The sequence below is a fragment of the Bufo bufo genome, chromosome 4 (genome assembly GCF_905171765.1).
Source record: "Bufo bufo chromosome 4, aBufBuf1.1, whole genome shotgun sequence".
Lineage (NCBI taxonomy): Eukaryota > Metazoa > Chordata > Amphibia > Anura > Bufonidae > Bufo > Bufo bufo.
This window is the reverse complement of record NC_053392.1, coordinates 473154806-473178888: the sequence shown is the minus strand read 5'-3', so window position 1 is coordinate 473178888 and position 24083 is coordinate 473154806. Positions and strand designations below refer to the sequence as shown.

Genomic DNA, 24083 nt, shown 5'->3' with positions numbered 1-24083 from the left:
GATTTTACAGGTGAGTTTCACAAAAATCTTGTTTTCTCGCTGGTTTCATTGGGGGACACAGGACCGTGGGACGTCCTAAAGCAGTCCACGGGGAGGGAACAAATCACATGCGTAACTCACTGCCGCCTGCAAGAATTTGCTGCCTAGAACAGTATCCGCCGGTGCCTAGGAAGGCACCCGGTAAAACTTGATGAACGTGTGCCCGGAAGACCAAGATACTACCTTCCACACTGGAAGCTACTGCATGAAAGAGATGGACCCGAGAAGCGCCGACCGCTGGTCATGTGGGCCAAGACTCAGCTGCCTGAATGCCCGAGCAACCGTCGAACGGATCTATCTGGAAAACATCCTTTGGAGGCCGTCAGCCTTGACAAGGACCCCAGAATAAGAATTGGTAGAAGTCCGTAGGGCTGTAAGCGCTAGGCAAGGACAAGCAAACTCAGAAGCCAAATCACCTGGCTAATGGAGAGCTCGATCCGAGTACTACGAGGGAGAAAGAAGAGAAAACCATGTCTGTGAGGCGTGGAAAGGCGACCACCTTCTGCGATAAAAGAGGATCCTGGACGGAACACTGCCCTATGTTCGTACTTAAAGAAAAAGTACGTACCAGAAGGCGTATCAATTCAGAGAAAAAAATAAAAATAACGCCACCAAACAGCTGGCTCCTGGCCGCAGCTGTGGAATCAGAGCTAAAAGGCCAAGTCCGTAGCATTCACCTCTGTTCCAGAGAACGCCCCCTAGGGAGCGGAATATTGGTATACCAACGCCCTTATAGCCATAGAGGCTGGTGGTGAGATTTTTAGAGAGAGAAACTGCCTGAGAATCACTAAGAAACAAACGCCTGAGCCAGGCGTGCCCCACTGCAGGCCAAAGTACCAATACCACACGGGAAAGGTAAAGTAAAGCCAATGTGAGCACCGCTAGTGATGGGAAGCCCCGTCAGTGACTATATTTCAACAAAGCGGCAACGCTGCCTGGAAGGCAGATGAGTGGAACAAAGATGAGAGAAATACTCTTGCCAGGTGAAGTTCGACCACGATGTCCAATGCCTCCGCCATACCCGAGGAACCCTGGACCCGTGAAAAAATAGAGATGGGCTTCCAGAGTGAAACAACCCATGGCTACTGGTCAGCTAGACAGGAGGATAAGGAGATCAGTTATCCACCACAAGGGGAGACCGGAAAGGAAACGTGTGATCCGTACTGGGGACGAAACCCCTACTAGCGTGGGACGTCGTAACAGACACCCGCTCTACCCGTCTTGGGAAGGCTCTCAGTCCACCCCCGGAATGAGCAGTGAAAGAACAACCACCATTGGCTTGAGGTGATATCACTGACATCTGAAGAGAGGTAGCACCAATGGCGTTACGGTATGACTACTAGAATCCAGGTCCCGCTTAGAACGGCAATCTAGTGTTGACGAGTGCCGTAGAGACTGATCTACCCAGTAGAACGCACTCAAAAGGTAGGTGCTGATCAGCCATGGTAACTACACCATCGCCACACCCGAGCCGACGACAGAAGGACAATAGATAATAATGAAGAAAGACCGGCCCTCACTGTAGTCCTCTACAAAAGATGATGACTATTGGTCACATACAATACTCTGTGATGCGTTTCGGCTCACATCAAGAGCCTTTCTCAAACATATGGATATGGATGTGGCAGAAGGACAACAGTTGCCAGAGCCACAGACCCTTATTGGTAGTAAACCAGAAAGAGGCCAGAACTAAAGCCCATTCCCATGTGAGACTGGAGCTCTACAGCGTCTAGTGGTGATGCGATACTCCGCCTGAAGGGAGGCCCTACAAGGGAAACCCCAAGAGTAATGCTCACGCCATACTCCAGTCAAGGATGTGACTCAAACACCCCTCGTGCGGTAGGGGCTACCGCATGCTCCGCCAGCGTGGACATGAGGGGAAGGCCTGAGGACATCCAGTAGAAGTTCTGGTATCAAGCTGGCCCAGTTAGTAGAGCTAACCTTAAACCCTCCACCTGACAAGGACGCTGAACAGGAGCAACTGCCGAATTAGTACCAGGGTAGAACTCCTACCTGAGGGGGGTTGTCTCGCTACAGCGATTAGGAGCATCTAGCGCTAGCGTGAAGACTACCCTGCGAAGGAGAAGCCGTTGTAGTAGCCACTGCCGATTGCCAGCATAACGCCCTCACCTAGATAAGGATGAGTGGTGGACGAAGCATCCGGAGTCGGTGGAATATTCCGCTTGCTGGATCTTGATCACAGTACTCTGTGCAGTGTGACTGATCTGAACGGTGGAGGCTCATGGGGATGGGGAGCCTCTAGGACACATAAGGCTGAGTGACTCCCTTGAGAGCACAAAGGCCGACATTCTGGTGTCTCCAATAAGTGCATGAAGAAAAAAGGGATACAATATGGGAGTACCCATAGTATCCAGTGGCAGTATCCATATGCCACTAGATGGAGAATATCATGCACCAGCGGTACCGACTGTTGCCACGGACCACCTGTGAAGGAAACCAAGGCATCTAGAGTCGTGGCGTAGCTGAAATACAGCATGCAAAGATGCATAGTGATTCCTCCGTTACTGGATCGTTTGTAGAGGGTAATGCCATAGGAAGTATGTGATGGCAAATGGGAGATGGAATAGCAACCAACGGAAGCGCAAACCCCCTGTTAGGGAAGGGGGTAGCGGGATAGTCAGAACCGCAATCTACGGAAGTGTAAGTACCCACTCAATGGAGGGGGAAAAATCTACGGCAAGCACTGCGCCCAGTGGCGGTGCAAAACGCTTTACCTATGATCGGGAGTCACACATCCAGTAAGTACTGCAACCGAGGTAGTGCAAATACCTCACCCATCGAAGGCGGTAACGACCTAGCAGGAACTTGCATATGACGAGTTCTGTACTCTGTGTGAAGTGCCATCATCCCACCCCAGAAAGGGTGTAATGCGTACATAAACACTGCGACAGCAGTGAGAATGCCATAATGCCACCTATACAAGAGGTTAATGTATGCTGACGATACCGAGCCCAGTGGAACTTCAATTCCGCCACTCACAGAACGAGGGGCACCTATGGCTGGCATTGAGACCAATGCTAGTGAGGTCAGTCCACCTCAGGAAGGAGGTAATACCCAAATTAAGCACTGTATCTAGTAGAAGTGTAAATAGTGCCTAAGGAAGGGGTTAATGCATACACCAGAACCGGTTAGCACAGACATAATCTAGGAAAGATAATCCGGATTCATGTCAGAGTCCGAATAACTGTCCTGCTTCGGCCCGCTCGTGCGCAGTTCCACCTCTCAGCCTCTAGCCCATGGCTGTTGCAGGCTGTGGCGGTGTTGATATAAGAACCAAACTACCCCGGAGGTGGAATAGAACTAAAGGTCCGCTTACCGGATTCCGCAGACGGTGCTCTATTAACCAAACGACCCAGGAGGGTGGATTGGGAACTTCCAGAGGTCCTCCGCTGAGTTGCGCAGGAGGAGAAACTCAAACAGACGCCCCCGGAGGGTGGATGGGAAGTTTCAGTTGTCCTCAACTGGATTTGCGCAGTTGGATATTTGCGCAGTTGTAGCACCATTAACCAACCGGCCTCAGAGGGCGGATTGGGATCCTCCAGATGTACTCCACTGGATTTATGCAGTTGGAGCATCATCAACCAAACGGCCCGGAGGGCGGATTGGGGACCCTTCGGGTGTACTCCACTGGATTTACGTAGTTGGAGCATTATCAATCAAACGGCCCAGAGGGCGGAATGGGAGTCCCTCAGATGTACTCCACTGGATTTGCGCAGTTAGAGCATAATCAACCAAACGGCCTCAGAGGGCGGATTGGGATCCTCCAGATGTACCCCACTGGATCTATGCAGTTGGAGCATTATCAACCAAACGGCCCGGAGGGCGGAATGGGAATCCCTTAGATGTACTCCACTGGATTTGCGCAGTTGGAGCATAATCAACCAAACGGCCCGGAGGGCGGATTGGGATCCTCCAGATGTACCCCACTGGATTTGCGCAGTTGGGGCATAATCAACCAAACGGCCCGGAGGGCGGATTGGGATCCTCCAGATGTACCCCACTGGATTTGCGCCGTTGGAGCATAATCAACCAAACGGCCCGGAGGGCGGATTGGGATCCTCCAGATATACCCCACTGGATTTGCGCCGTTGGAGCATAATCAACCAAACGGCCCGGAGGGCGGATTGGGATCCTCCAGATGTACCCCACTGGATTTGCGCCGTTGGAGCATAATCAACCAAACGGCCCGGAGGGCGGATTGGGATCCTCCAGATGTACCCCACTGGATTTGCGCAGTTGGAGCATGATCGACCAAACGGCCTCAGAGGGCGGATTGGGATCCCTCAGATGCACTCCATTGGATTTTGTGGGCTGAGGAAAGCAGGATCTGTATGCGCATAATTTTATTTTTTATATATATTTTTTTTTTTTTTATTGTGAGGGCCTAGCTTGATATGGAGAGGAGGTCAGGAAGGGATGTATACTGTAATATCAAGGCACATTGTGCCTGCAGATAGAAACCTAGAGTGAACAGGGGCCTGGAATGAGGGAGGAAGTTCCGGCCTAGAAGGCCGCAAAGCCGGGGACTAAATTATCACGCCGGCCGACGGGACTCACCGCTAGTCAGCACAGCGCGTCCCTGGATCGATGTCTGGAATGCGGTCGCCTGTGTCCACTGACCGCGTAAACCCATCGGAGGAGTAAATTAGCGTGGCCGGAGGGAAAGGAAAGAAATGAGACGGTAGGCCCGAATAAAGCCGGGGCCTAGATTTTGCGGCGTCCGGCCGAGTAGGGAATCCGTTCTCAGAGGGCGGATCGGATGCGTCGCTTAGCCGACCGGGAAGCCCACCCGGTCGGTCGGAGAGTGGGGGGACCGGAATAGGGCGCAGAAGGCGCCTGTTTGTAGATGGAATGGGATTAACCCTTTCCACTGAGGTGAGCTGGGCGACGGGTGGGGGATTCGTTACCCCCTCAAGAAGGGGCCATGTGAGGGGGACAGGGAGGGACAGTAAAACTCACCTGTCTTCATCTGTGCTCTTCACCCTTATTCTTGTACCAGCAGGGCCACCCCACGACCGCTGGCACCAGGCATCAGGGGTCCATGTAGAGAAGGGCTGTAGAGGAGGTGGCCCTCTTGCTGGCGGGAAGCAGGGGAGCGAGGCTGCCCTGGTCCGCTTTGTCTTCTTGGGGAGGCAAGGCGGTGGAACAGGCAACACCGGCCAGCCTCCCAGGGAGACAGAGACGCAAGCGAATCTGTGCCCCTTAACCTAAAGAAAAAATTAAATAAATTAAAAACAAAATTGTAAAAGAGCCACCCTGCTAAGCAGGGAGGTCTGCCTCCTACGACACTAAGCTAAAAACTGATATGCTCTCTCCAGGCTGGAGGGGGTATAGCCTGCAGGGGAGGAGTTATCACTTTTCAGCCTAGTGTCGCCTCCTAGTGGCAGCAGCAAGCTATACCCACGGTCCTGTGTCCCCCAATGAAACCAGCGAGAAAAATATATATATTTTAGCCCAAAATGAGTAGAATACAAAAATATAAAAACCCACCCCACATGTGTCCATAGCCTTTAATGTATTTTAATAAGACTGAAGTTGTAGGCATGCTTGACGTAGTATTTAAAGAGGACCTCTCAACAATCTTGACATGTCTATTTTAGTAAATACTTGTAATCTTCACAAAACAACAGTTTAAAGCATCTTTTCTTAGAACTCTGTATTGTATTTTCCTCTGTTATTCCATGTAGAAATGTATGAATAAATTGACAACTGGGTGTTACCATTTCCCTTGCTAAGGGGGTGTCCCTACATTGTCTGTCACTGTGAACACTGGACAGGATGAGAGTGTGTAAGGACACACTCCCCCACACAGTTGTCGATTATTTATACATTTCTAGGAAAAATAACAGAGGAATGGTATTACAGACGGTTTTAAAATATGATGCTTTAGAATGGTTATTTCATGAGGAATACAAGCTTTTACTAACATGTGTCAGGAGGGGTCCTCTTTAACAAGCTGTGACGGTGACATTATGGGTGTATTATAACTTACCCTCTGGACAGTACTGCAGATAGCTGAGTAACTGTCCCTTGTTCCTTGTAGATGTGCTTGTATGGTTTGTTTGAACTTTGCTTGCAGATGTTCTGCACAGTGAAGAACCAGATTTTCTCCCTTCAGTTTGAGACTACTCAAACGCTCTTCAAAGCCAGCAATATCCTCCATCATTGCCTGCATAATGATTTAGCGTTCATGTCAGGACATTTACAAGTATTCATCATTTGTATATGGTTAAGCCTATTTTTTCTGCTGTGGGTGTTTATGAAGAAAACTACAGCTGAAAGATATTACTTAGCAGTGAATGGGATTTTTATAAATTTGGTACAAAACCGCATGTCCCTTGAGTCTGTATTTTGCCATTTACTAAATCGACACTGACTTTAGTGAAGGACAATGGGAGTCAATTTTTCAGCTGAAATATGCCTATATTAGGCGTATTTCAGGCGCAAATTGTGGCGCAACAGTTAGTTGCTCCACAATCGGCGACTTCTCCCTGCTCACACCAGTTCTAAAATTGTGGGCGTGGTGTGGGAAGGGGATGGGTCGGTACGCCTGTCTCATTTACCATTTTCTACGCCTGTTTCAGGCATAGAAAAGGGTCTAAATGTAAGACAGCTCGGAAGCGCTCTTACATTTAGAACTGGCGAAGGATCTGCCAAAGTTATGAAGAGGCTGGCGCCTCTTAATAACTTCGGCAGAACCACCGCCAGCTTAGGGCTATTAAGAACAGAGTCTAAAAACGCCGGTCTTAATAAATGTGCCCTAATATGCTTAGAAAATAGTGGTAAAACTAGGCATATTACAGAGAACCATAAATGCATGCATCAACATGCACAATATTTAGATGTCGTAGTGGTGTCCACCTTCCTATAGGTGGCATCAGAGAGACAAGTAGTATTGCCCGTAGGACTCCCTACACCAGATGGATTAACACAATGAGATCCAGTACCTTCCAAGAGCCTTTGAAGTTTAAAGTTACAAACACAATCCATTGCTTGCCTAAATGTAACAGAACATGACACAATATGATTACAGACATAAATATTCAATGCTCTCGTCATCCTGTAATACCTTGTGATTAGCCAGCTGTTGAGTAATTGCCTCTAAATTGCTGCTTTCCATTAGGTCAGGGGTTACCAGCCTGCTTGACATCTGAAGGAGCCACTTCTCTACATCCTGCAGCTCACTATTATAGCATTCGTGCTCCTTCACTTTGTCTTCCAATTCAGCCACAATCATCTGTTTCATGATACATCATGTGTCAGCCAAAAAAAAGACAGATACAATACATGATTGGCAATGACATATACTGGTAACTCATTTATATTCCATCTGAATTCTAATTTATTATAGTATGTTAAAACTGTTATCAATAAACAGATGCAAATCACCTCATTATAAGTGTATATCTGTCCACAAGGCCTATTTACCCATTTCATTTCTATATTAGGAGGGTAACTTTAAAGTGTAACTGTCATTCTTTTTTTATTTGTGTAATGTGTAGTTGCAGTGATACTGACCATTTTTGTAATATACTTTAATTACTGATATCATACATTTCTATTAGAAAAATAGCCCTGAAGTGGCCCATTTTGAACCTTAGCAACGCTCCTCTGTCTTCTGTTTACATAACAGTGGAGACTTGCTAACACTGACTGTGTTATGTAAATAGAAGAAAGAGGAGTGTTGCTAAGGCTCAAAATCAGACACTTTAGAGCTATTTTTCTAATAGAAATGTATGATTTCAGTAATTAAAATATACTACACAATTGGTCAGTATCACTGCCCCTATACATTACACAAATAAAAATAGAATGACAGTTACACTTTAATCAGGTTGGCCTTCGGGGTGTGTGACCTGTGCAGTTGCAAAGGGTGCATCATCTGTAACTAGTGCAGTCCGCATATTGCGGAATGCACAAGGCAGGTATTTGTGTTTTGCGGATCCGTAAAACACTACGGTTGTGTGAATGCACCCTAACAGTGAATTCACACATGGAAGATTTGTTGCAGAAATTAACGTAACTAAATTCAGTTCCATTTATCTATATAGGGTTGTTCTGGCAGCAAGCCTCTTTTAGATGAATGAGAATGTGAATATATTCTTAACTTACATATTTACCATTCAGACAAAACATATAGTGGGTACTAGAATTATGCATATATATTTACTTTATGTAGCTTTAAATGGTCACTAACTTTAAACACAACTTTGCATAAATCAATAGTAGAGGAAACCACATGAAACTTTGTAATATGTATTATTAGTGAGAAATGTCTAGTTTTCCTATTATCAGCTGTTTACCAGCCCCCATTCTTTCCCTGTCATAATTGCTTTTCACTTTGTAAAAATGCCTTATTCGCGTCCAGGATGGACGAGGATTATATTACACTGTTAATACAAATCTATGGAGAGGGGAGAGAGGAGGAATAGGCAGAAACTCAGAGACAGGCACTGACAAAGGGAGACTACAGAGATACAGAGGAATAGTTCAGCAGCACAAGTGCTCCATTCACAACCTTACTGGGCTGCTTCTGAGTGACTGTGAGACAGTTAGGATGGAGATTCTCTTCTACTTTCTGTGTATGCAATAGATGGCAGCTAGTCTCCATCCACCATGTCTGGGAGAACTGCAAACTAGATATTCAGCAAGCAAAGGTAAAACTGTCAGACACAAGTGACATAATGGCCAGAAACAGTGTTATTCCTCATGTACACACAACGTACTATGATTAATGCAAAGTTTGTTGAAAGCTCAGTGATGCCTTAAGTCGAGAGTAGCCTTTAGAGCCTGTATACACTTTCATACTTTTATTTTGAATTTAAATGATGAAATGAATGCAATGTATATATACTTTACCTTGGCCAGACTGCATAGCCCTTGATAATCCTTCTGCAATTTGTGAATTTTTTCATCCACAAAGGCATTGTGAGTCATTCTAAGCAAGGCTTCGCCCTTTTCAATAACAACTTTGATGGACGGCTCACGAGAAAGGACAGTCTGCTGTATGGACTATGCACACAAACATAAAAATATGATTATCTTCATTGTTGTGTAGATATTTCAACCAGGGGTCCCCAATAGATGGTACTGCTGTTGCAAGCTGTCTGGTTGTGATGAGAATTGCAGTTGTGCAGCAGATGAAGAGTAACAGGTTGGGGACCACTGATTTACACAGTACTTTATATAATGTATGATCATGCCTCACAATCCATTTTTCATAAAAAATCAGCCCAGTGACGCCTAAAGCCAATAACAGATTATGTGTCTCACATTTCAAAGGTGTGCAATATTGATTTTTACTGGAGTGCAAGTATTTCTTGGCTGCCATGTTGAGGTCAACTGCAAGGTTGCTGGGTTCTATGGCAATAAGATCCACAGTGTATGGTGCAAAGGATATGGAGCAAACTCCTAAGCAATAACCCACCTTATACTTGGCTAGTTGTGCCTTCTTCTCATAGAGCTCAGTTTTGGATTCCACATCAGCTTGCAGGACATTCTGATACTCTGTCAGCCACTGAATTTGTCCGCTGTACTTGTCAGAGAATTCCTTTCCATGATGGAGACCCTTTTCCAAAGCTGTATGCTCCTTTCTAACTGAACTTGTCAGCTCCTCCAACTTCTCCATGTGGTTGTGTATATCCTTCTCCAGCTGGTCAGCTTCATCTCCCGCCAAGTACTTAAGAACACGATCACCCTTTTCACGGAGTGCTTTCAGCAGTCTGTTACCTAAATCCATATCACCTAATAAAGACTATAAACAAAAAATGGGCAGAATATCAGTATAACAAAACATAATAAAAAGAATAGCCCTAGGCAAATACCTCTACAGTTGTATTGACACAAGACTCTGAAGGCTTTTAAGGGTACATTTACCTCAAGGTTTTTCATTTTTTTCTCCAGTGCTGTCTTATCCACAACTCCTAAATCCGCTGTTATATTTTTGAAGTTCTGTAAAGCATCAGTAAACCAGTCTGTGTAATATTTCATGGCAACATCAGCTTCCTCTATGTTCCTAATTTCTTCTTCGAGGAATTGAATTTGCTCCTAAAATAGAGAGAGAAAAAAATGTTACTGAGAGACATAAGTCACAACTGAACTATTCATACAATGTCAAGTAGGATAGTCATTGGGAATAACAAAGAGTACAAACAGAGAAATGACTGCAACATTAGCTCTTATATACATTCACCTCAACATCCATTGTGCAGTAAATTCATAACATTTCATAAATATATTAAGCATATACAGTATATAGTGTGGGAATTAGCTCTGGTAAGGCAGGATTGGCCGACAGTGACACTCGAGTTGAAGTCCAAAGAAAGTCCCACTTTATTGTGGTTTCAAATAACAGAAACAAAAGGCCTTACATTTTAGGCAAAACACTAAATAAAAACGTGCTCGTCTGAGCCCTAACTAAACAGTATTTTACTCACTGTCCTAAACATGTTCATCACAGCGAGCTCCTCGCACCCACCAGAATATCAGACCCAGGTCTTAGGCCCAGACTCTCTGCCCAGGTTCTCTTAATGCAACTGGCGCTGGTGCGGCGAATCAGAGACATCAGGCTAGAACTCTTCCCATAAGTGGACTGCCGATTGCTCTTCCCCAATCCAAACTCCAGGCCCTATATTAGCTTTTCTACAAAGCCACCTCAGGAAAGCTTGGGCTTTCCACTACATACTGGGCATTCCCTGGAGCTTAAGCTGCATATGACAGGCTTCTAGGGGGAAAATACCTGCCATCAATCACTCTACCTGTCACTGTCTCACAATAGGTTATTAATTTGTTAAAAGGCATCTGTCAACAGATTTGTACCTATGAAACTGGCTGACCTGTTGCATGTTTGCTTGGCAGCTGAAGGCATCGGTGTTGGCCCCATGTGCATATGTGCCTGCATTGCTGAGGAAAATGATGTTTAAATATATGGAAATGAGCCTCTAAGAGCAATGGGGGCCTTCCTGTTACACCTAGAGTCTCTACTCTCTCTGCAACTGCCACAACCTCTGCACTGACAGGAGTGATGATGTTTTTACTGCCTGGCCCTGTCAATCAAAGCGGAGTGGGAGCTAGAGTAATTGATGAAAATACACTTTAGAGGGCACAAGCCCTTTAAAATACACCACACCAATTTATGTATATTCTTAGGTACAACAATTTTATTTAAAAAAGTGATCTTGAGCTTAACCAAGTAAGAACTTTGTAAAGAGTAACATCTTGGCACAATGAATACGTATTGATGTTATTTACCAAAGTATGAAGCCTGACAGCCTGATAGCGAGATGTTAACAGGGTGGCCATACTCCCAATTCTGCTGCTGCGGCCTTCCTCTAATACTTGTTGGGCCAAGGTGCCAACCTCTTCAACTTCATCCCTGTAGACCATCACCTCCTCGTGCCATTTCTAAAAGAGAAAACAAATGAATAGCATTCATAGGATAGCTTGCTATATGAATGATGACAATTCAATATGGAAGCCAAACTACATCCCTAAGCAATCTGCCTGGTGGATGAACAGAAGACATAATTAGTATCACATCCCTTGTTTGCAGTTTTGTTGCAGCAAATTGATTAAAAAAAAACTATGCGCTTGGAACGACTGGTCTACAAACAGTGCTGGATTTTTATTAGCAAAATACACCAGAGCCTACATATAATACCTATGGCATGATCAAGAAGTTATGAATTTACCTTCATTTGTTGACGCTGTATCTCCTTTGTTGCTCTGTCTGACTGACGCCCGGTTCTGATATTCACTTTTCCTTCCACTGAGGTCAACCATTCATCTATCTTCTGGAACTTCTTCTCCATCAGCTTCAGCTTGCTGAATGAAGCATTCGTCTGGCTTCGGCCTTCTGTCAGCCTTTGCTGATAAACTTGCCAGTCATGTCTTAAGGATTCCAATTCTCTGTCTTCTGTGTGTGGAATACCCCATGGTATCACATCTTCTCTTATGTGTAAGGTACTGTTCAATAATGCCTGTCCTTCTGCACAACGCACCTGAAGCTCCTGGAGAGTCAAATATAATGATCAATGGTATTAGGACCATGTTCCACCTTTAATATTATAATTTTTTTCATTATGTTCCTCATTCTTGTCACCCACTATTCTTACACTGGTGGCCAAGTTAGTTATTAAAAACCTTACTGACCAAAATGGATGTGAAAGCAGCCTCCATAGCTGTAACATAAAGTATGGATGTAGTATAAAGTTACAAAGAGTTACCTGTAGTTCTCGAAGAGTAGAATCATACATCTCAGCATCTCCATCAAACAACACTAGACAGTTCAGTTTTTCATTTTCTTGCTGTATCCAGTCTTCAAATGCCCTAAGCGCCTTTTGATAATTTTGGTGGTCTGACACTATTTTCTCTGCTTTGGTGATAGCTTCCTGTTGAAATACAAACCACCATCACTTTTCCACGTATACCAATGCAGTGATTAGAGATGAGCGAATTTCATATTTTGAAATTCGTTCACACTTCGTTTACTGTTAAAAGGTGAACTGCGTTATGGATTACGTTACCACGGACCATAACCCAATTCTATGATGGAATGCCTATAGAGGCATTTCGTTATTTATTCCGTCATAATAGAAGTCTATGGGCTGCAAAACGGATCCGTCCCATTTCCGTTATGTAGGTGAGGACTCCCCTGCATAACGGAAACGGGACAGATCCGTTATGCAGCCCATAGACTTCTATTATGACGGAATAAATAACGGAATGCCTCTAAAGGCATTCCGTTATGCATCCGGTCATAGAATTGCATAATGGTCCGTGGTAACAGAATCCATAACGCAATTCTGCTTTTACCACCAAACGAAGCGTGAACGAATTTCATAACATGAAATTCGCTCATCTCTAGCAGTGATAATAATACTCATATTATGCTCATTTTATTAAAGTATTAAAAGACATGTCAGTATCTGAATGGTTACTAGTAGAAACTGCATAATGAAATATTCAATGGAAACTGGAGAACCATACGCCATTAAACATACACAAATCCCCATCTGAGCCATTACATAGAGAAGATAATAGCATTGCTGAATTGTTTACCTTAACCTTTTCTTTCAGAGTACTGTAACGTTCATGCAGGTCTTGGAGCTCCAGTTGGGTGACATAATGCTCAGTCATGCTGGATCCTTTCTTTTCTATGGTCTCTAGTAAACTGCTGTGGCTTAAAAGTTCTTCATTCAATAACTGTAAAACAATACTACTATTATGTCAGTATAGCAAAGGAGGTCTTCATTCTTCCTGTCTGGAAATTTGAATGCAGTTCTTTTACCCATGTTCGTGTTTAAAGAGAATTTGTTACCAAAATTAACTACCCTACATTACTATACTACCAGTATATAGCGGTTGAGACCCAAATTCAGAGTACGTATACCTTTCATGTCTACGTATACACTATTTCCTACTGCAATCCAACAATCTGAGTCCGTGTTAGAGCCCCCAGGAGTCCTCTTAGGGATATGCATACACTTGGAAGTCCCTGGTATGTAAATGTACAGCTGTGATCCCCATCCACCCTTTTTGATTCACATAAGCCTGCCCGATTCAGAGATGTGTTTACAGTAGGCCAAAAGGAGGAGGATGTGAATATTCATGATGTGGGGCAGTGAAGAGTGGAGGCATAGGCGTGGATTTCACTCTCTTTGCCTAGAGCAAGCAGGCACTTACATCGGTTTCAGAGGATAAGAGATGGTGACAGATTCCAATTGATTGCGATGTTTGCTTTTGGAATAACTAACTTAAAGGGGTTCTGCACATTGTTTTAACTGATGATCTAGCCTCTGGATAGATCATCAGCATCTGATCGGCAGGGGTCCAACACCCGGGACCCCCGCCGATCAGCTGTTTGAGAAGGCAGCGGTGCTCCAGTAGCGCCGCGGTCTTCTCACTGTTTACTGTTTACCGCCGGCCCACTGACTAGTATCAACTACAACAACAGAGTTTAGCCCCGCCCAGGCTAGTTGATACTAGTCGTGACATCAGTGGGCCGGCGGTAAACAGTGAGAAGGCTGCGGCGCTACTAGAGCACCACTGCCTTCTCAAACAGCTGATCGGCGGGGGTCCCGGGTGTCGGACCCCCGCCGATCAGATGCTGATGATCTATCCAGAGGATAGATCATCAGTTAAAACAAACTGTAGAACCCCTTTAAATGGTCACTCATTTTTCACACAACTTTGCGCTATATAGTGCCCAAAAATTACTCCTCAGGTGCACAAACTGTACTGTTGATTAAAGGGGTTGTCCGGGTTCAGAGCTGAACCCGGACATATCTCCATTTTTACCTAGGCAGCCCCCCTGATATGAGAATGGGAAAATTTCATGCTTCGATACTCTCCTTTGTCCTGTGCTGAATCACGCAGGGCAAAGGCATTTATTGGAGAACTGGTGACATACCGGGCTCTCCATGGGGACTGCTAGGCGGAGGCTTCCGACTAGCAGTGAGCCCGGTGACGTCACCAGCACTAATGGGTGGGCTTTAGAGTTGCCCTAGCCTGTAAAATGGCTAGGGGAGCGCTAAAGTCCGCCCATCAGAGCCGGTGACACTGCTAGGGGGAAGCCTCCACCTAATAATGTAATAATATAAACAAAAAAAGCTGAATTGCACAGGGCAAGGGAGAGCATCAGAGCATAAAATGCTCCGATGCTCTTAACAGGGGGGCCGGAGGGGTGAACCCGGAAAGCCCCTTTAAGGCAAAGTTTATTGAAAGCTCAATGTCGTTTTATTTGACTGAACAATTAAATTATATAATAGAGAGATCTAATGCAAGTCAGGCTACATGCACACGACCGTATGTGATTTGCGGTCCGCAAATTGCGTATCCGCAAAAAAAACGGATGACGTTCCGTATGGCATCCGTTTTTTTTTTTTTTTTTTGCAGATCTGTTTTTTTTGCGGATCCATTGTAATAATGCCTATCCTTGTCCGCAAACTAGAAAAAAATAGGACATGCGCTATTTTTTTTGCGGAGCAACGGAACGGACATACTGATGCGGACATGCGTTTTTTGCGGACCCATTGAAATGAATGGGTCCGCATCCTATCCGCCAAAAAAAAACGGATCGACCAAGGAAACAAAATACGGTTGTGTGCATGAGGCCTCAAGGACACAGCACCTATGGACCAAATCAAGTCATGACATCTATTTATGTCTGGATTCCACCACTCTATTTAAAAGTACAAGTGTTCTGTCCCTCCAATATGCTACATTTTACAATTCGCAGAAAGGAAAACAACAGCTTAAAGGGTGAGCCCAACTAAAAGCACATAACTCTTTTGAAGGGAACACCGTCATGATATGACAACTCCACGTTTCCTTCACTAATGTAATGGAGCCATGTTTCAATAATTGAACTATAAAACCTTAGTGGGAAAATGAAATACTAATGATGAACATGGACCATGACGGTATACCTTAGCTTTACTCTGCGCTGTAATTTTGTCTCTTAGTTCACTGAACTGCCTCTCGGGTTCACTTATCCTCTCTTCCACTTTGTCCATCCAGAGGGAGAACTGACGAACATCATCCTGGTAACTCGTCCACTTGGACAGGGCTCCCTCCAGTTGGCTGTAATTTTAACGGTCAATAAGTAAATATAACCCTTCAATGTACATCTGACGGAAATGTTGGACTTGGAAATGGCTCTACACAATAGAGTCATACATACAGCTAACAGTCTCCATTAAAGTCACCATTTACAAACAGTTTATCTACTATACCTTTTACACTTAATACAAGATGACAGTAGGCAGGCCCAGGAATCCTTCAGGTCTTTTAGCTGCTGCTGAATGGCAGGGGCACCATCTGGAGTTGTGTTTCTCAGAACAGATTCTCCTCGTGTTAGTATCATCTTCATCTGAATTTCTTTATCCTGTTTCACCAGCAACAAGGTCTGAAAACAAACATGGTGTGTAGGTGATATAACATCTAAATGATGGCTCATTTACACAGCAAAGTTATGTAAGGTAACAGACTGATCTCTAATTTTTGGGGTGGAAAACACCATAATCTGGTATGTGAAAAAACTGTCAAAACCATTTTCACATGCTAGACTGAAAATGTGCCTGATAGTCCATCATTGGTGCTCTTCAATCCTCTTTAGTGTGTACAGTTTAGGCTACTTTCACACTAGCGTTCGGGTGTCCGCTCGTGCGCTCCGTTTGAAGGGGCTCACGAGCGGCCCCGAACGCATCCGTCTGGCCCCAATGCATTCTCAGTGGAGGCGGATCCACTGAGAATGCATCCGCCTGCCAGCGCTCAGCCTCCGCTCCGCTCAGTGAGCAGACACCTGAACGCTGCTTGCACCTGAACGCTAGTGTGAAAGTAGCCTTAGCAGTAACTTATTTATACCTACATTAGGTGTGGGTCTCATAGCTCCGAACGCTAGTGTGAAAGTAGCCTTAGCAGTAACTTATTTATACCTACATTAGGTGTGGGTCTCATAGCCAGAATTCAAAAAGCAGACCATGGTCCTCATGACCAATGTCAGGAAGCAGACATACACATGGTGGTATGTTTTTGAGGCTACTGTAGAATAGCAAATATGCATTCTATACTTAGGCTTCCAAGGACTTTGCCTGGGTCTACAGAGTTATTTCCATTCACTTCCATCTACCATGGCATGCCACAGGAGATAAGAACTAGAATAAGACAACTGAGTCAACAGGCCTAATCACTGACCTAATTGACCTGGACTAGAGTGCTTTCCCCTTTTTTGAGAAATTACAGTAATTAAATCAAAGCTTACTTACCTCCAGCTTTGACATTCTGCTGTCCAGGACACTTTTATCTGCAGTAGGATGGCAGTACGTCTGCAGTAGGTGAATGGCATCATTTATCCAGTCTTGGAGGTCTGTCAGACCCTGTAAAAACTGCTGGTGCTCTACAACAATGCGATCCATCCTTGACATTTTTTCCTGGAGGGTGAAAGTTCTTATTTTATGTTCATAATTTAATGTATGAAATGAGTCCTCCTTACCATAGCTCAAGTCTGAACCTTTTCATTATAACAGAGTATATAAGTACAAATATATAGATCTGTGCCATCACTGGCTGTTATGTGAAGGGTCTGGATTTAGCTGTGGAGCCTGCAAAATGATTCCCCTGATTGCAACGATGACTCATTAAAGGGGTTTTCTGATATTTTTATATTGATGACTTAGATACCAGGCATAGCCGCTATAAACTGTATGGCGCTGTGCTTGGTGCATTTCGAGAAGGCAGCAGTGCTCACAGGAGCGCCAGTGCCTTCTCAAATGCTGACCGGTGGCGGTCCAGGGTGCCGGAACCCCAACAATAAGATACTGATGACCTTTCCAGAGGATAGGTCATCAGTATAAAAATCTCAGGAAAACGTTTTAAGTAAAGAAAGATCAGAAAGCAGTGAAAACCTCAAATGTACAATTGAAATGACTATCTTTACCAAAGTCAATAATAAAGTATATTCAATGTGAATGTAGAGAAACGATTAGAGAAAGGGGATATAGCGCAATAGAAGAAAACACAGTATTAGGGTACTTTCACACTTGCGTCAAAGTTTTCTGGTATTGAGTTCCGTACTAGGGGCTCAATACCGGGAAAAAACGGATCAGTTTTATCCTAATGCATTCTGAACGGAGAGCAATCTGTTCAGGATGCATTAGGATGTCTTCAGTTCAGTCCTTTTACGGTATTTGGACGAAGAAAAAAAAAACGCAGCATGCTACATTTTTCTCTCTAGCCAAAATTCCTGAACACTTGCCGGAATGCCGGATCCGGCATTTTTTTTCCCATTGGAATGTATTAGTCCCAGATCCGGCATTAAAATTGCCGCATTGACGGATCCAGTCTTCCGATCTGCGCATGTGCAGACCTTTAAAAATGTAAAAAAAAAATATATACCAGTTCCGTTTTTCCAGATGACACCGGAGAGACGGATCCGGTATTGCAATGCATTTGTGAGACGGATCCGGATCCGTCTACAAATGGTTTCCGTTTGCATACAGATTGCCGGATCCGGCAGGCAGTTCCGGCGACAGAACTGCCTGCCGTAATCCAGCAACGCAAGTGTGATAGTACCCTTATACAGGCAATACAAAATCCATGCAAAAAGCCCAGTCAGACATTACCTTTGTTAGATTGCATAGTGCTAGGTACTGAGAAGCCAGCTGGGAAACCCTGTGCATATAGCTTTTGTTGGCAGACTGGCCTTCCCTTAGCTGTTGAGCCTTCTCTTTTAGTCTGGTGATCTGTGGCTCATGGTAGCTTATTTCTTCTAGGATAGACTAGAGGGCACAAGCACATTTGAAACGGTACAGAAAAAGCATGCAACAAACAGCAGGATAAGATTCACGTTAAATGCGTCATATGGTTGACATAAGCATTAGGTGACTAGACGGCAAATTCAGTCATTGGTATTAATAAGAAAGCACATGGCCGAAGAAATGCGTCAGTTAGAACAAATAAAGCAAATGTCCATTACCTCCGATAAATGATGTCACTAACCTGGAGCTTCTGCTGTTCCTTCCTCTTAGACGGCAGGTCATGGAGACGATTATTGCTGTCTTGCACTACCCTTTCGGTATTTGTCAGCCATTCCTGAACTGGTTTGACACTTGTTTCAAAATCTCTCATTTGGACTTTTAAATTCTATGTTTGGAACAAATGAATTAGAAACACTATATAAATATATGTAATAAAAAAAGTACATTGGTCCTCATTGCCCCAAACAACCAAGCAGATTGCATTTTTTATTTATTTGCAAGCTTCCATGAGAAAAAGAAAGATGTTGCGGATTTGTTTCCGTAATTCACAGCAGAAGTACTACTGACTTGAGGCAGATTTCCCCCTTGGCATTGCAGAGGAAGAAATCTACAGCAGAATTCTGAATACATCGTCCACTTGAAAGGATTGCCTCATACCAGACAACCCTGTTTCAAAATGCAGTTGCTAGGATTATCAGATAATGGCCCCAGGCCACATTCCTAGTAAACAGCTGATTTTGCTCTGGAAAGCTGTGGACAGCTAGGCATGCAGTACTACATGGCGTGGTGGACATTCAGGTGAATGGCTGTCCATGTAATACAAAGAAGTCTATCAGAATGGGAGATGCTCATACAGAGCAGCTAGCCATTCTGACAGACAGGGAAGTCCACAGTGGGGTATGGACTATGGGATCCACCTGCCCCAACAGGGAATAAGGACATGTTATCTTAATCAACCAAACCCATTAATATATATATAAAAATATTCCATGTTTTTGCAAAATTATCTCAAAACTGAAGCTACAATAGGTCTGTCTATATAAAATAGCTCAAACAACACCTACAACCAGGTATAATTACTACCTCTAGGGCGGATTCCTTGAGGTGCAGTGATGAAATAAAATTTTTCCAATCTTCTTTTGCAGCAAGGACTTTCTTTTGGATAGTTTTCACTTTTTCTTCAGGCATTATGCTGCACAAAAGTTCTCCCCTAGATGTTACCATGTGTAGCTTCTGTTGACCATTGTCACTTTCAGAAAGGCATTCCTACAGAAAAGTAAAAGCGATGTGACAACCTAAGACCCGATCGTTACCGTTTGGCTTAAGAATACATACAGGAAGTACTAATCACGAGGTTACAGCCTTAACAATTAAATTCCTTGGTAGTTGAAAACAATAGATGTTCAGGTGGCTAAACCGGCGCAATACAACATTCATCCGTATTACCCAAAATGTTCAGACTTATTTGATTAAACGTAATAGGTAAATGGTAATTCTCATTATATACATGATAAAACAGACACTTTTCCCATTATAGACCTGCAAAACATAAGCTTTGATAGGTGTTGATCACAGCTCTCTGACCGGAACATGGTCCTCCCAACCTTGGAGTCAATGAATGGAAAGGTGGCTGTGTTATTGCTCCTAGATATATAAAAGTAAATTGTCACCTGGATGGTACCAGTTGGAAGTATGTCCAATCTTTGCTACCAGTGTCAGGCACATGCCTCCCAGTTGGCAATTTATGCATACATTTCTAGGAGGAACAACAGAGAGACAGATGCTTCACCTCCCTATAAAACAATTTGCATAAATGTTGATCCGAGGATCCATTCCCAAATTATAATACTTTTTCTTAATATGCAGTTATTAAATATTTCTCTTGTTGCACCCAAGCTCCACTCCTTTCTGTGGCCAGTCCCTCCCTGGTTGCTTTGCCACTGCCTGACCCTGTCAATCAAAGCAGCGATAGAGGGCCTGACCAAAGAAAGGAAAGGAGCTGAGGTGCAACAAGAACAATGATTGCACCAAAGGCTTAAAGGCTATGAACACATTTGGAGGCAATTTTTGTTTATGATTGCATTTTTACTCATTTTTGGCTAATAATCATATTTTGAATTGGCCTTTATTAAAACTATCGAGCCATTCTGTCACAGGGGATTAACTGTTTTTCTAACTGTGTGACTGGTACTTTCACATTCACTTTGTGCCATAACCCTTATCTGTAAACTATTAAGAGGACATAAACACTTATTTAAGCTACACTCTAATCAGTAAGACAAGAACTGAGCTATAATGAGTGTTTATAACGTTAGAGAGCAGAGATAAGGAGTCTGTCTGCTCCCTAAATGACAGAAAAGAGAGAAAATCCACAGGCAGCTAGTAGAGCATGTCATCTCTGTACACAAAAAAGGATTCAATATTTTTAATAAAGACCAATTGAAAAAATAATTTTTTTAGCTAAAAATAAGTACAATTCAATAATAAAAAATTGCCCCCAAAAGTGTACATAGCCTTTAATTTGTATATGAAGAAAAAATAACACCACTTAGGAACGGAGCCTTGGATAAACAAAAGAAAAATTTAGTTTTAATCAGGTGAACCTCGGCTATGTGTCTATGCAATCAGTTTGAGAGGGAGGTTGCTGGTGACAGATTCCGTTTAAATAGTAGTTGTGATAAAGGTCGAGCATGCTAGGGAATAAGCCTGTAATGTAATACATTTCTACAGTGAAAAACATATACTAAATATTGTGTTACTTGAATTCTTTGAAGACTTGCTGATGTTTCATCAATACTTTGGGGGGTATCAAAGCATTTGGCGGTTGTCACTTTTGCATTTACAAGCCACTGCTGATAATCTCGGATAGCTGTACGGAACCTCTGCTGCAAAATCTCTTCTTTACTTTGACAACTTTTTGAAGTTTGCAAGCAAAGGCTTAAAAAAACAAAAACAGTCGATAAGAAAAATATAAATCAGTAATAATGTTTCATAATTTAACACTAAGATATATATATATATATATATATATATATATCTATCATGAATACACACATATATACACTGCTCAAAAAAAAAAAGGGAACACAAAAATAACACATCCTAGATCTGAATTAATTAAATATTCTTCTGAAATACTTTGTTCTTTACATAGTTGAATGTGCTGACAACAAAATCACACACAAAAAAAATAAATGGAAATCAAATTCTTCAGCCCATGGAGGTCTGGATTTGGAGTCACACTCAAAATTAAAGTGGAAAAACACACTACAGGCTGATCCAACTTTGATGTAATGTCCTTAAAACAAGTCAAAATGAGGATCAGTAGTGTGTGTGGCCTCCACGTGCCCTCTAGGACCTCCCTACAACGCCTGTGCATGCTCCTGATGAGGTGGCAGACAGTCTCCTGAGGGATCTCCTCCCAGACCTGGACTAAAGCATCTGCCAACTCCTGGACAGTCTGTGGTGCAACGTGACGTTGGTGGATAGAGCGAGACATGATGTCCCAGATGTGCTCAATTGGATTCAGGTCTGGGGAACGGGTGGGCCAGTCCATAGCATCAATGCATTCGTCTTGCAGGAACTGCTGACACACTCCAGCCACATGAGGTCTAGCATTGTCTTGCATTAGGAGGAACCCAGGGCCAACCGCACCAGCATATGGTCTCACAAGAGGTCTGAGGATCTCATCTCGGTACCTAATGGCAGTCAGGCTACCTCTGGCGAGCACATGGAGGGATGTGCGGCCCTCCAAAGAAATGCCACCCCACAACATTAATGACCCAATGCCAAACCGGTCATGCTGGAAATGTTGCAGGTAGCAGAACGTTCTCCACGGCGTCTCAAGACTCTGTCACGTCTGTCACATGTGCTCAGTGTGAACCTGCTTTCATCTGTGAAGAGCACAGGGCGCCAGTGGCGAATTTGCCAATCTTGGTGTTCTCTGGCAAATGCCAAACGTCCTGCACGGTGTTGGGCTGTAAGCACAACCCCCACCTGTGGACGTCGGGCCCTCATATCACCCTCATGGAGTCTGTTTCTGACCGTTTGAGCAGACACATGCACATTTGTGGCCTGCTGGAGGTCATTTTGCAGGGCTCTGGCAGTGCTCCTCCTGTTCCTCCTTGCACAAAGGCGGAGGTAGCGGTCCTGCTGCTGGGTTGTTGCCCTCCTACGGCCTCCTCCACGTCTCCTGATGTACTGGCCTGTCTCCTGGTAGCGCCTCCATGCTCTGGACACTACGCTGACAGACACAGCAAACCTTCTTGCCACAGCTCGCATTGATGTGCATCCTAGATAAGCTGCACTACCTGAGCCACTTGTGTGGGTTGTAGACTCTGTCTCATGCTACCACTAGAGTGAAAGCACCTCCAGCATTCAAAAGTGACCAAAACATCAGCCAGAAGGCATAGGAACTGAGACGTGGTCTGTGGTCACCACCTGCAGAACCATTGCTTTATTGGGGGTGTCTTGCTAATTGCCTATAATTTCCACCTGTTGTCTATCCCATTTGCACAACAGCATGTGAAATTGATTGTCACTCAGTGTTGCTTCCTAAGTGGACAGTTTGATTTCACAGAAGTGTGATTGACTTGGAGTTACATTGTGTTGTTTAAGTGTTCCCTTTATTTTTTTGAGCAGTGTGTATATATATATATATATATATATATATACACACACACACACTTGAACATACAATACAATACACACAAAATAAATATTCGCCTCCAATATAGAAGCGCTTGTTCCCAATAACTGGCTTGTGTAAAGGCGCCAGTGATCAACCTAAGAACGAGAAAAGCTTGTTCATCGGCACCAAAACTCACTGTTTGTCCCAGATAATTGCCTGCTAAATTACTGCGTGTAAAAGGACCTTTGTGTGAGTAAAACAATCTTAAATAATACCTGGTGATTGGTGGAAACTTTAAAGAACTGGGTAAATGAAAGCTGATGTCAAATTAGTAGTGAGAGTTGATTGGCTGGAAGTTTAAATACCTTGTAATCGTGTTTGTTATTAGTAGAAGTGAGAAGTTTTAACACTTTAACACGCGGATATTTAACACTTCAGATGCCACGGTCAAATCTGACAGTGGCATCTGAGCACGTGAAATACTGGAAGCACAAGCTTCCGGTAAATCTCCGGCTCCCCCATGTGGCAATTGGAGGAGCCAGAGCTTGTATGCAGCAGCCCCTGTCATAAAGAATGACAGGGGCTGCTGCATAGTGTTTCCTATAGAGCCCCTGTCTGTCACAGGGCTCCATAGGAAACTAGTGCATTTCTCATAAATTTCAATGCTAATACCTATGGGAACTATAAAAAAAAGTATATAAAAAAATACAATAGTTTTTAAAAATCAAAAAAATCATATCATCCCCTTCCCCTAAAATAAAAAAAAAGTTGGATTTTTGTCTTACCTGTAAAATCCTTTTCTCGCTGAGTTCATTGGGGGGACACAGAAGACCATGGGTATAGCTGCTGCCACTAGGAGGCAACACTAAGCAAAAAAGTGTTAGCTACTCCTCTCAGCTAGATCCCTCCTGCAGACACTGAGCTAATCAGTTTGTACAAAATCAGTAGGAGCAGCCAGAAGAAGCCAACAGAAAACCAAAAAAAAAAAAGAAAGGCGAAGATGGGTCAGAAACAAGAACCGGAGGGACACATCAAGGAGAGCCAGCAATGTACTTACGGGGTGGGAGCTGTGTCCCCTAATGCAGCGGTCCCCAAACCGTCGGGCCGCGGCCCAGGACCAGGCCCTGAAGAGATTG

The 24083-nt window shown here is 43.9% G+C and overlaps 1 protein-coding gene across 4 annotated transcripts in view; it reads right to left on the bottom strand.

The window, feature by feature from the left end:
* Positions 1-24083, bottom strand: part of SYNE1 (spectrin repeat containing nuclear envelope protein 1) — a 413129-nt gene that overhangs the window by 187356 nt on the left and 201690 nt on the right. For all 4 annotated transcript variants that reach the window (XM_040429494.1, XM_040429495.1, XM_040429497.1 and 1 more), the window contains exons 55-70: positions 21077-21254; positions 19401-19583; positions 18559-18702; positions 18183-18338; positions 16827-16991; positions 15795-15967; positions 15489-15642; positions 13120-13263; positions 12285-12449; positions 11751-12068; positions 11311-11463; positions 9937-10107; positions 9488-9814; positions 8920-9072; positions 7130-7297; positions 6053-6229 (exon numbers count right to left, since the gene is read on the bottom strand). In XM_040429494.1, coding sequence (XP_040285428.1) covers positions 6053-6229; positions 7130-7297; positions 8920-9072; positions 9488-9814; positions 9937-10107; positions 11311-11463; positions 11751-12068; positions 12285-12449; positions 13120-13263; positions 15489-15642; positions 15795-15967; positions 16827-16991; positions 18183-18338; positions 18559-18702; positions 19401-19583; positions 21077-21254 — 2929 coding nt within the window. The remainder of the gene's footprint in view (positions 1-6052; positions 6230-7129; positions 7298-8919; positions 9073-9487; positions 9815-9936; positions 10108-11310; positions 11464-11750; positions 12069-12284; positions 12450-13119; positions 13264-15488; positions 15643-15794; positions 15968-16826; positions 16992-18182; positions 18339-18558; positions 18703-19400; positions 19584-21076; positions 21255-24083) is intronic.